The sequence below is a fragment of the Trichogramma pretiosum genome, unplaced genomic scaffold (genome assembly GCF_000599845.2).
Source record: "Trichogramma pretiosum strain Unisexual culture from Peru unplaced genomic scaffold, Tpre_2.0 scaffold108, whole genome shotgun sequence".
NCBI lineage: Eukaryota > Metazoa > Arthropoda > Insecta > Hymenoptera > Trichogrammatidae > Trichogramma > Trichogramma pretiosum.
In genome coordinates, this window is record NW_019641704.1 from 62,112 (window position 1) to 75,760 (window position 13,649).

General features: G+C 34.8%; 1 protein-coding gene across 2 annotated transcripts in view; it reads left to right on the top strand.

The window, feature by feature from the left end:
• Window positions 1-13,649, top strand: part of LOC106656742 (troponin C-like) — a 44,581-nt gene continuing 30,932 nt past the window's right edge. The window contains exons 1-2 of one of the 2 annotated variants that reach the window (XM_014377870.1): window positions 1-142; window positions 10,702-10,729. In XM_014377870.1, coding sequence (XP_014233356.1) covers window positions 140-142; window positions 10,702-10,729 — 31 coding nt within the window. In that variant the 5' untranslated portion in view covers window positions 1-139. The remainder of the gene's footprint in view (window positions 143-10,701; window positions 10,730-13,649) is intronic. The other variant, XM_014377871.1, reaches the window with a different exon arrangement.

Consider the following 13,649-nt stretch of genomic DNA (forward strand, 5'->3'; position numbering starts at 1 on the left):
CTAACAATAGCAATGATATTTGGGTTACAAAATTGATTCTTTTCAATACTAGAATTTTTTAAAACATTTTGTTAGAATACCTTACTCAAGTTACAACGTATACGTAAAATTACTACTAAAAAATTTTAACATATTAATAATGGTGAGTTTTTAAATATTGTATTTTGTTAATAATTAAAATTTCTTCTCACTTATAATTTTTGTTATACATTTTTGATTGCATTTTATGGGCAATAATATCTTATACTTAAAAGTTATTTTCAAATATTCCATGCTAATTAAAAAATTTGTCTATTCAATTTTAATAACATAAACTTTTTATGAATCTGATTAAAGATTTTATTTTTAGTTTTTGTGAGATAAGATATTATTCTAAATCTTCAAACATTCAAATGTTTTAGGAAAAAAATTGTTGATCGAACCTAAAATTTCTGAAATTTAATATCAATAATAATATAATTTAAACGAAAAAATTAAAAATATACATGCTCAACAAAGTGTGTGAATAAAAATGCAGAGAAATAATTCAATACTTTATGGCTCAGAAGGGGCTTAAAATAAAAAAAAAAATTATTTAAAAATTGAATTTTCGAGTAGGATTTTTGGTCCCCTTTCCATTGCATTTTTTAAAACTTCAAAATTTCGATCATTCACTGAAATACAGCTGTTTCCGTGAGCCTTTTTCGTATACTTAAAATTTTTTCTTCTTTTACGTTTTCTGGCATTTTACTTTTTTTGAAAATCTCACTTGTCATTATTGAATGTATCGATCGAGTTACAACACCAGTGTCGCATATACATTTTCAGAACATTTTACGGTCACAACCTCGGGCGAGCTGATCGAACTCATAGTTCCGAAGATCGCAATGGAATGGGGAGGTAAATCCTTTTTAGAAATCCAAGAAAATTTTTTGATTTTTAAAGTGTATGTATCCTCTTAAGGAACTAACTCGATTGAGAGAACAAACGAGTGTTGAGTACAGTAAATATAATAACATGAAATTTCTTACAATGTTTAAATTTTTTATTTTTAACGTACATATATCAGATAATAAGGTTTTATTGTTGAACAATTAGTTCAGTGGCCATCTATAGGAAGCAATGATTTTATAGTTCCATGCGTTATCAATCTGAAAACGATTTTTGACTGTTTTGAACACTTATCTACGAGGACAAGGCGTGCATTTAACGAAGATTTTTTCCAAATTATCTACGTGGATAATCAGGAAAAGAAATTGGGTGAATTATGACGTGGTTTATCCACGTGGATTTCTATTTTTCGAGAAAATCGACTTTAAAGTTTTCTGGGCGATTTTTCCGGATAAAACGAAAAATTTTGGGAAATCTGACCTCACAATCGGAAAATTAAGGCAATTTTCCATCGATATAATGCGTTACTTTTTTACTCTAGGTGTATTTAGTTATTTTTACAGTGAGTTTAAAATTTAGCGATTCGACTGAATCAAGGCGCTGGGAGAGATGACATGAAATTCCGTATAATGTACTTTAAATTTCTACCTTAAAACACGTATATCTTGAGTTACAAAATGAGCTAGAAAAAAGTTTAAAGAAATAAATTAAAGGTCTTTATCTATACTTTTTTTCGCTCACAGCGCAATAGCCCCGCCACTACAGTTTGAATCCGCAAAAACCGATTAATAAGAAAAAAGATGAAATTTTTTGATTTATTTCGTATTTTAACTCGCGTGGAAGCTTTAAAATTCAGTTTTATTGGCTGGAATTGTTTTTTCTTGTTTCTCACGCTAAAAACTAAAATAAAAACCTGTTGCATGCACTATGACTGAATAAAAATTGTCTTATTAGCTTAGAAAAGATTACATGGCACGTCATGATAAACTACAGTACATCGTAAAATGTATATCTCACTACAAGCAAGGTTTAGAAGCTTGTCTGTCGCCTCAAGAACCAAAAGCAATACGTTTTGTTACAATACTTATAAATTCATGTTTTCGGCTGAAATACTTTCGTAAACAATGGAAAGTTGTCAAATCATTGTTATTGCTAAAGCTGGAAAACCATCAAAACTTCTAACGTCATACATACCTATAAGTTTACTACCTATTCTTTCTAAGATCGGTGAAAAGATGCTGCTGAAACGATCAAGACCTATTCAAGATATTGAAGAAAAAAGACTGATACTTGGACATCAATTTAGCTTTCGCGAACAACACTCCACAATTGAGCAGGTGAACCGACTAGTTGTGAGTATACGTAAGGCTTTCAAGGAAAAGCACGTATCTCAACGTAGTCTAGGCTTTCGACAAGGTATGGCACGCTCGCCTGAAGTATACAATTGTTCGAGAAATATTTGAACAGGATGAGCTCGCGGCTTGTACAAACACATGTTCACGTGCTGTGCAAGCATAGGAGTGATTCTCTCTGCGCGGCGAGAGATGGCGTTGCTTCTCGGCACGTGCCGACGGCATCTCTGCTATAGGCGCATTGTTCGCGATTGCGGCCGTTTCGTTTTTGCACTCGCCAAGCAAGCATCTCGTGTGTGTGTCTCGTGCGACGACTACTTTCAACAGAGAAAATCCCGACGTCATCTCAACCAACGCTACTTAGAGCATCATCAACAAGGACTACTCATCAACTCGACAACTCTAATTGAATCAACGAGGACAAGCCAGTCAACAAGGACGTTTCGGCAAGCCTTCTTCATCGCTCCACTCATCGAAGCGGAACTCATCGGTCTGCGAATCGGAGTCAACTCATCGATTGCGACCAGGTAAAGAAACCATCCAGACTGCAATTGAAGACCAATAATGTCTACTGCAGGCCTGATGGAATCTTTTTGTCATCGCCTCAACTCTCGGGATTATGTTGGCGCATCTCAATCGCACGAGCACACGACGAGTAAAGGTGAGGTTACACGTAGCCATGTGCAATATCACGTGATCTCGGCCAACTCATCCGGCTGCTCACACATGTACACGAGAGGATTAATTTAACCTTTTCCGTTGTGCTCCGGTCTGCTCACAAATCAAGTTCAACTCGCTGTGAACTCAAGAGAAGTGTTGCACGTCTCAAGGGCAACAACTCACGACAAATCAGAGTGGATTAATAAAATCAAACCTCGTGTTGACAACTCAAACTTTGTAAAGACTCTTTGATAATCAAGTGTGAATTAATGCAATCTCGCTTCGCGTCGACTACTCAATTTGTTTGTGCAATTATATTGACAACTCAAGTGTAAAATCAATCATAAATTCAGTGTACTCAATTACTTTATAATTGTTATCAACATTTTCAACATATAGACTCAGTTTTTTATTAAAATTAACAGTGATTTTGAGTGAAAATAAAGAAAATTGTGAAAATAGAAATTCCTATGACTCATGCAGTGTTTTCTTTGAGACCTGATCATGCATCCATCCAATTTATTATTAATTGTTTAAACAATTCTCAAACAACAATAAAACTGAATTTTCCTGAGTTTCACTATCAGCTAATGAAATCATATATCGAAAAGAACATTTCAATTGAAAATTAAAAATGAAATCACAAATCTACATGAAATACATGTGGTTGTTCCACAAGGCAGCGTCCTGGGGCCCAGTTTGTATCTTCTGTACACCGCAGATCTGCCATAATTAGTAAACGTTATCACAGCAACATATGCGGATGATAGGGCTTTCTCTGCTCGCACAGCTGTCCTAGAACTGCACGTTCGCGATCGCAGGATCATATACTCTAGGTCGAAAAATGGTAAACATTCTGGAGAATAAAAATTAACGAAACCAAATCTGGATACACGACTTTCACTCTTCGTAAAGAAGTGTGCACAAGCTTGCCTCTAAATTGAATCAAAATACCGCAGAACAATGTAGCAAAATACTTAGGGATGCACCTTGATCAATGCCTCACTTGGAGAACTCACATATGGACCAAGAGAAAACAATTAAACTTGAAAATTCGAAAAATGTTTCGTCTGCTCAGAAGAAATTCTGCACTTACTCTGGATAACAAGTTACTCTTATACAAAAGCATGCTTAAACCAATTTGGACTCATGGTATCCAACTATGGGGTATAGCTTCAAAATCAAACACTGATATAATTGAGAAACTTCAATCTAAATCCTTACGTTGCCTTGTCAACGCACCGTGGTATGTCACAAACGTGGACATCAGGAAAGATCTAAGAATTCCAATAGTTAATGAAGAGATACGCAAAATCTGAGTTAAATACAAAAACCAACTCAAAAATCATCCCAACCAGTTTGCAGCTGGACCTGGAAAAACATCTTTTGAACACTTAAGATTGAAACATCGCGGGGTTTTATGACCTAACTAAACGCATTGCATACACGCTGTATATAAAAATATAAAAGATATTATAAAAATATTAAAATCGTAATGTAAATTTATATTATTTGTTGGTTGTGAAAATGTATAAGAGTGTTGGTCAGTGCACTTTACCTCACACATGTTCCTTTTCAAATTATTTGTAAAAAATTTACCAATTGTCTACAAACTAGACAGATTGTAAATAATAAATGGAATAAAAAAAATTCTTATTCAAGATAAGTATCCGTTGACGTCTCAAAAATTAGTGGAAAATTGCTCTATGGTTGATTATTTGGATAGTTTTAAATTAAGCCACGAAGTGAATCGTGCAGTTTAGAAGATTATTGAAATAAATAAGAACGTGAATTTCTTAATGCATATCTGGATGAGAAATATAGAGAAAGCTTTGAAAAGGGTACAAGCGAAGGACAGTTCAGACTGCAATCGTTCAAATCATATAAATTATATTCAGAATACAGAAAGGTCTTGGGAATGAAATGGGTGAATATGCATGATAAGCTCATTTTCAAATTATTAAAAAATAAATACGATTAGGACCTCTTTTCAGGGAAAAAGAGGCTAACGAAGAGAAATTTTTTGCATATAATATTGGAAATTTTTTCATCTTTTGGGGTTTTTAACTCTTTTCGTGAATCAAGCTCGGATACTAATGCAAAGGCGTGGGCAAGTAAGATTGAATGGGATAGCTCAATAGGCGAAAAAGAGTTTGAGTTTTGTCAACAATAAATTTCTAATTATTCTAGAATTGAATCTTTGTCAGACGATCCCTGTTATCAAAGTTCGAGTATACAGCGGAAAGTTGCAAAATTGCATATTTTTTGTGATTCAATCTCAAATGTTCTGTTGCAGTGGCATATTGGTGTTTTCAAGTCTTGGAAGAGAAATATCACGTAGTTTTCATAATAGCTAAAGGTCAAGTGGTCGCAGTAAAGTCTAAGAATACAATCTCTCGTTTAGAATTACAGGACGCTATAATTACAATTCGTTTTCCATATCATAAAGAATATTTTGGTCAGGTTCAAAAACTGTTCTATTTGGGTTTCGCAAAAATCTTGCTGAATTGTAAACTTATATAGCAAATAGATTGGGCGAGATTAGAGAAAATACCAAAGTCGAGGAATGGCGCTGGATAGCTTCGGATTACAACGCTGTTGATGATGGTACGAGGTATATAGTATATGAGGTATATAGTATATGAGTCAATCTCATGAAATGTTAACATTCGACTCAACCGGAACAAGACTCGAACAGGTCGTGTTAATATTGTTTGTGACTTTTGTTATCATGCACATACACTAAAAAATAACATACCATTGGATTTTGGGATACAAACTCTACCTGTCCTGAAAAAATCAGGCCGATTGGTGATGGGGCCTTGTAGGTATATTTGAATTGCTTAATGACTTGAAAAAAATGAGCGTTTTGATTTTTTAAATGTCCTGTAATATCCTATAAGAGTCATTTCATGTCATTCCCCAGTGGTGCGCGCGAGAGGCCTTATTAAGCCAAATTGCTCAATTTGTAACTCGTCAGAAAAGCATCTGAACGCACCTAGAAAAAGTATGAACCACATGATTTCGATGGGAAATTACCTCATCTTTCCGATGATGAGGTCAGATTTCCAAAAATTGTCCATTTTCCTTGAGAAAATTGACGGAAAACCTTCAAAGTCGAATATCTCAAAAAGGGCATTTTTAAGATTTTTATAAATAGTCTTAATCGAAAGCTGAGTAAATTTCCTATCAATATGAAAGTTTTCAAAGAGTGGTATTGATTATTACTTTTGGGAAATACAGCGACAAACGTGTAAAAACGTGAGATTTGGTGCCGCGCGAAGTACTGTGCGCTGAAACAGCTGCCGCGTGGGCCGAACAGTCCCATCGAAATCAAGTGGCTCATATTTTTTCTAAGTACATTTAAATGCTTTTCTGACGAGTTACAAATGGACCAGTTTGGCTTAATAAGGCCGCCCGCGCGCACCACTGGAGACTTGATGTGTTATGACTTATATACCGCCGAACCACCTCGGCTTAGTCGAAAGCGTGAAGCAGGGCCGGATCTAGGGGGGGCTTAGGGGGGCTTAAGCCCCGGGCCTCAACTTCCCAAGGGGCCTCGGGTCGATAAGATTATTACGATATAAAAAAATTAATTGAAACGAATTTTTTCCATTTGCACTAGAAAAGGAAATACTAATGGTAAATGAAAAAAAAACAATGAAAATTTTGAGTTATTATTTAGTCAATAAAAATATATTTTTAATGTAATCAATTCTATTTCTATTTATATAAAATAGTATCAATATTTTAAAATTTTTTCCTTGATTTTTCAGTTGCAAATTTTGTAATAATCTCTTCAAAGCTAATTGATTTTAATAATTCTGATTCTATACTTAATAATCCCAAAGCAGAGAGTCTGGTGTCTGACATCGTAGATCGATACATATTTTTTATTCGTTTAAGAACTGAAAAAGATCTCTCAGTTTCACAGTTGGCAATAGGTATGGTTACGAACAATCTATATGCAATGTAAATGTTCGGAAACACCTCAATATAATCGTTATCCACAATCCAGTTTAAAACTTTTAATGGAATTAATGTATTTTTTTGACTCAAGAAAAGCTCTCCGCTTGAAACGTTTAAGAGAGATATGAAATGCTCCAATTCCTGAATTATATCAATGTGTAAATCTTTATCGTACGTTTTCACAAGTTTTTTAGCCTTAATTTTAATTTCTTCGCTAGAAATATTTAGTAGCTCGCACAGGAAACCAAATAATTCTAATACGTTATTGTAAGCCTCACTACGCATTTTCAGCTCAGAAACAAGTTTATCAATGATCGTGTAAAATGTATTAATTCTGAAATCATCACGATTCTCTTCTGGTTGAATTTGAGTTGTACCATCACTGAATTTTTTTGTTATAATTCTTTTTTTACTATAATCTTGAATTATATTATCACTAAGATTTTTAGATTCTTGCTCCAATTCATCAAACTTCGATCTTAAATTTGAAACGAAATCAATTAAAGACAATAGCATTTTATGAGCAGAAAATAATCGACATTTTTTTCCATTGTATACAAGCGTGCAAGTGTGAGATACGAAGTCTCTGTCCGCACGTTTGTAACGCGCTATGCAGGGCCTAATGTTATGCTGTATACGAAAAACCACATAAATCCGAAAACGTGAGTGCAAAAGAGACAAAGAGTTTATGTGTCAGAGAACTCGATGCTTTTTCGGCCGTCGAGTCGGTTAGTAGCAGTAGACGGGCTCGCTACCGCCACTGTCAGCCAATCACAGCGCGTAAATCTCATCAGGCAATAAACGTACTCAAATCGCACTCGCTTGTTCTTTTTTCACGATCTCGTCTTACAAATATAACGAAAGAACTGATATTTAACGTACCTATAAAATCATTGTTTTTATCTTCAATTGTTTGTGATGTACTGCATTGAGCTGATTCATTAGAAATAAAATTATTTTCATCATTCAAAGGAGTTTCTTCAGATCGATCGTTGCCATCTACGCGGTTTTCATCCAGTTCAATTTGCCGAGGATCACTTCCAATTCTCGTTGGCTTAAGGAAGTTCGTCATTCTTGGCAGCTTACTTTCAAACTCTAATCGTTTTGTTTCCCTAGCTCTTTTTGTTGCACCTGCTTCAAATCGTTTAGCCATTTTTCAAAACTGCACTTATTTAACAATTATGATCTACACACACGCTTAACTGCCGCAGAGTGAACCTTTCGCTATATAGAGTGACTTTGCTTAGAGACGGTCGAATGCTAAAGAGCAGAAGTTCGCACTGTGAGTCGCATATAAACTTTGTATCTACACGGAAAATGTTTCGAGTGCGCTGCCGTACTTTTCGCGGGAGCGCTGCGTACGCTCTGTCTTGAGAGCCGCTACTCTACCGTTTTGGGAACGCAGAGCACCCAAAGTTCAGGCATGTCTACTGTTCAACGGTCGTCTTTTTGCTCGCGTACGTCAGCGACCCGAGGTTGGGAGCTCTGCGTTCCCAAAACGGTAGAGTAGCGCTCTCGAGACAGAGCGTTCGCAACGCTCCCGCGAAAAGTACGGCAGCGCACTTCTAACATTTTCCGTGTAGTGTAAAAGCGATCTATAATCATGCAACAAAATTCGAATGTTGTCGTGACTGTTTTTAACGTTTATGCGTTTGAAACTTGCTTGAACGCAGCAGTTGTGATTAAAGATACACATCACAGATAACGTGTGGTGCAATTGGTCTCTAAACCATTGGTTCTCGACCGTTCAAAAAATGGCAAGTCATGGCAGGGTTCAATTTTCGCCATTCTCTGTATCAACTGTGCAGTTGTTTAAATGGTGTATGTATCAAGAAATTTTCTTTTTCGAGCAAGGGTAAAGTCAGAAAATCTTTTTTGATTTTTTAGATCTTTGAATATGTAATATTAAGTACGAGCACAAGTAAATCGAGTAAGCAAAGCTACTCGACTTATTTAACTTTAATATGCAATATAACATGTTTACAATAAAAAAGTGTACTAGCGATTTGGTTACTTAAGAAGGTATTTTTAATAATTTTAAAAAATGTATGGAAATCAGTTACTAAAGTAACCGGAGACTTCATCTGTAGAAGGTTGTTTGGGTTACTAGTGGTTACTCGAGATGACTTGGGTTTATTTAGGGTTACTTGGGGACACTTGTAGCTAGTTAGGGTTACTTTTTTACAATAAGACGATATGGGGGCCTCGTCAGCGGTATAGCCCCGGGCCTCATATTTTCTTAATCCGGCTCTGGCGTGAAGAAAATAAGTTGAAAACTGTTATAAATAGTCATTTAGCCAAAAACGCGCTCTATCTACCTTCTATCTCAATCACCTTAGTGGAAATCGATCTCAACACATCTATGAGAATTTAGTTCTTTCTGCAGAAATACTTGTAGAAAATAAGTTTTTTGGGCAAATTTCTACAAAAAGTGGAAAATTCCTGTAGAAATTCAGTAAAAAAAAAAATTAATTTCCTGCAGGAATCCTCTATATATAAAATTCTTATCGGTAATTTTTGAGAAAATCACGATTCCTATGAGAATCTTGTAGAAACAACAATCTTTCAAAATTCGAGCTTTATATTATTGAAGATGCGTTTCATATTTTTTGTTTGGTCGAAACTTCTTCGTCTTGCGAAGAGGTCCCGTAGTTAATTTATTATAAATAAAAAATAACAACAAATTTGTTTATAATGAGAAAAGACCCGAAGGCAAAAAACTCACTCTTTATTTTAATAATGAATTCGCGCGATTCAATCTATAATCGGATGGGGCCCAAAATTTCAATTATCAGTCGAGATGATTGCGTAATAATTAAAAAGTAAATGAACAGTTACTATTAAAGATTAACGTGAGAATCGAACTATTCAGGTCACCTGACGGAGGGAGAATGACGCCTTTCTCAATTTTATTTATACATAAACATTTTTCATTGTTTGGCAATGCCCATTCAATATACTGACAGTTTAAGTATCGACCATTGTTGCATAGAATCATTCAAAAATTAGGTGCGCGTACAAATTGTTATCGGATGGATAACAATTACGAGAAAAGTCTCGTTAGGTAGTGGTGATTTGGTGGACTGCGTCAATAATGAGGAATCGTGAATCCAACGTGCAGTGGAAGCTTCTGAGATTGGACTCGATGAAGTCGTGTCTGGTAATTGCGAACGGGAGTCAGCAGGGGTGATCTTGTTCGTGCCTTTGTAGGTGTCTTAGGCCTGAGAGTTTGATCGTTTGATAGAAGTGGCTTTTGATCGCTACCTTCTGTAGATCGTTCAAGCTCTCAAGTTTAACTCTCTTCTTTAGCCGTCTGTTTGAATAGTAAGCAATGAACTTACTTATTCAGGTAGAGTGGCTAACCCGTTTCTCAATCAATAAAAATCAGGTATTTGTGTTTAACACGGAACATGCCGGAGCTTTATTTCGACTCGGATAATAAGCATTTTCAGCCACGGTTCATTTTTGGGTTACAAGTTTTTGCAAGCTCGCCACCTAGTGGCTTGTTTAAATATTATATAAATAAACAAAAAATGTGTGCTGCTGTCATAACAGCAAAGCATGTAACAATATAGAACTATGAGAGTATGTGAGTGTATTGTCACACCGTACATTTTTCAATACGACTATGCGATAGACTATGGGTACCCACTGTGCCGTTGTGTTCAAATTTTTGATTTCGACGGTGGTATAAAAACTTCCTTAACTTATACATTTTCTTAAATACCACTCACATCACACATATTGATCTATGTGATTATATTTCTATTAAATTCCTTCAAACAGTTTAAATATTAAAGATTTCAATTTTTATATATTGGTATTTATCAATTATTAATATTTATTACAGGAAGATTTATCAAAGGAACAAGTACAACGTAAGTCTAATTATAAAGCTAATAAATATGTATACAATAATATTCTTTACAATACATGAGGAACTTTCAAAACTTTTAGATTTTGGGTAATTTCTATCTATGGCGAAATTGAGTGATCTGAATATTTTCAGCAACCATGTGTTTTTTGAAACAAAGTATTTTTAAAGACAGGAATACACAGGAGGACGAGTTATGATCCTAGATTTACAAAATTTCGATTTTCTTATTTATCCTGTCAACATTTTAAATCTAACAAGAGCAAAATTTGCAAAACTATCAAACTTTTAGTTTCGATACTTACTTGCACTTTACGTTCCTATAAATGAAAAAATTTTCAATGGTCTCAATGGTAGATTAAGAAAGCGTAAAAAAATTTCAAAAGTACTGTTGGGGAACGTTTCTTAACGATTTTAAAAATATTATTTCGAGAAATTATTATTTAAACATACTTATTTTGCAATTCATGAAAGGTTTTTGTCAAACTGGTTAGAAATATATCTTTTAAAAGTATCTAACTAATCTTTTTGAAATTTCGTTCCCTTTGCATTGATCTTTATGCACTGATAGACCTTTTAGTTCAAGGCAAGAATTCTATAATCAAGTCGCATTCCTGTGTATTAAATAAGCCGCGTTTCCACGTAAGAGGCCAGCATTTACAAGCGTGCTATTCATCGATGTAAGCAAGTGCCACAGTTACTGTGGGTGCGCGTAGTTGCCACAGCTAAGCTGACCAACACTGATCTACTTCAGTGACCACTAGCGCGGTCGGTGCTTAATATTATTTAGTCTAATCGCTCAATTTCCAATTTGCTACAAAAATACCCAAATGCATTCAGAAAAAATAAGTGACCTGAGTTTTCGATCGAAATCCCTTATTTTTTTGATCTAGATTGCTTCAAAAAATCTTGGAAAGAAGTCGAGAAAATCGACTTTTGAGGTTACCTTATGACAATCTCGAGTAAACTGATAAATATCAAGAAATCAAACTTCACTGCCGAGAAGTTGAGAAAATTTACTATTGAAAACTTATACCACATATTTTTATTAGGTGCATTTAGATACTTTAACAGAAAATTAAAAATTGAGCGATTGGGCTAAAAAATTTAATTTCTACATTAACTATTTTAGATTTTTTTCATAATTTTATATAAATAAATAAAAAAATTTTTATATTATCGAGTTCATTTATTTGAAATCACAATTACACGAATTTTGCACCAATATTAATTAATGTCAGATTTCAGAATAGAAGGAAATGTAACATCATATTAATTCCCACTGCTTATCACCAGTTAGAATTTTATCATCTATAATTATAGGCAAATACCTAATAAAAAAAAATATTTCCATTGCAGACATTTTTAAAGTATTGTTATAAAGTAAACGCAATTCTGTTATTTTTGGAGGTAGATTTGACTCGATTTTATAAAAACCAAAGCCCCAGCCACGAGTGTCTAAGAATGATAGAGTAAAATAATTTTCTCAGCGTAAAAAAAAACATTCTTCTTTGATTCCCGTAACTTTTGTATTATTGAGTAAGACATCTGTTTCATATAACTTCGTAGTACGTAGTTTTATCTCATCTTCTTTAACCATTTTTTTAGATTCTGAACTAGTTATCTTGCATAACCTGCAGCAAGAATCCCTATTGAAGAACTTAGTAAAACCTAAATTCTGGTTCAACCCTAGATTATCACCGATGAGTGAAACTAATTGAACCTTCACCAAAAATTCCTGATTTTTATACAGACTTCTATTCCTTCTTTGCATCTAAGATTACTACTATTAGAGATAAGCTTTCGAAATACATCTTTATTAAGGCAATGCTTTTTATCTTTCAAGTTAATCAATCCAGTAAAAAAAATTGAGTCTACACGGGAAGCTATATTTGGTGGAAGGGTTGCAATAGAAGTATAAATGGCCCCAAATTTTTTTTCACCCCCGTAATTCCCTAGCGGGTTCCCGACTTCCAATTCATCATAAAAAATATAAAGTGGAAGGACAATACCTTGATTTGAATGAACATATTTATTTTTCTACATTTTACCTTGAACAAAATTAGAGAGACAATCATTGCTTAACAATTACTAATGCATATAATTTTTCATACTTGGTAAAATACCAGGTACTTCCAAAAAAGATTTTAGTGTGTTTTTTAAACGGGTTACCGACCCAAAATAACCAAAAATAACTCAAAATAATCCGAAAAAATCCAAAAATAACCAAAACTATGTTGCGACAACGGTATAAATAATCCCGTACAAGTATTAACGTTGCTTCAGGCCACCGCAGCTAAAGTTGGTAGAAAACGACAGTAGTAGGGACAGGGATATACGGGGTAAAGTCGAGAGAGATTGAGCTCATCAATTTTACAAGAGTGGTGCACAATGCTTAGAGAAATTCAGGCGACTTATATTCCATAGACTCGGGATGGTTGAATCGTTGAGGAACGAAGGCCAGGCACAAACTGCAAATCAGCTAGGGCAGACGAGAGAGCAGCCAGCGTCGATTCACCACATGGAACGATAGTCATCCTCACATACGCACACAAATAGGTTACGATGACAGTAGGTACTGCGTCACTCGTGGTCCAATACAAAGTGACAAACCTGCGTTTTCTCACCAACCCGTAAGTCATCATGTGGCCCCATCCTACTGACAGGTTTCCTTCTGCGCACCATGTCGCATCTCGCGTGCTCGACTCGTTGTCTCTCTCTAAATCGGCGCGTATCGAAATAAGGCGTATTATCAGGCTTGTATTTTATGGCCTCTCTTTCTCAAAAGTAGGGACATTAGGATAGAATAAGAAAGGAATACCGTCGGACTCTGTATCGGCTAACTACTTCCTTACAGCATATACAGAGCAAAATCATATCATTTTGTTCTGTAAAAAAGACAATTTCAAATTATTCAAGTGAAA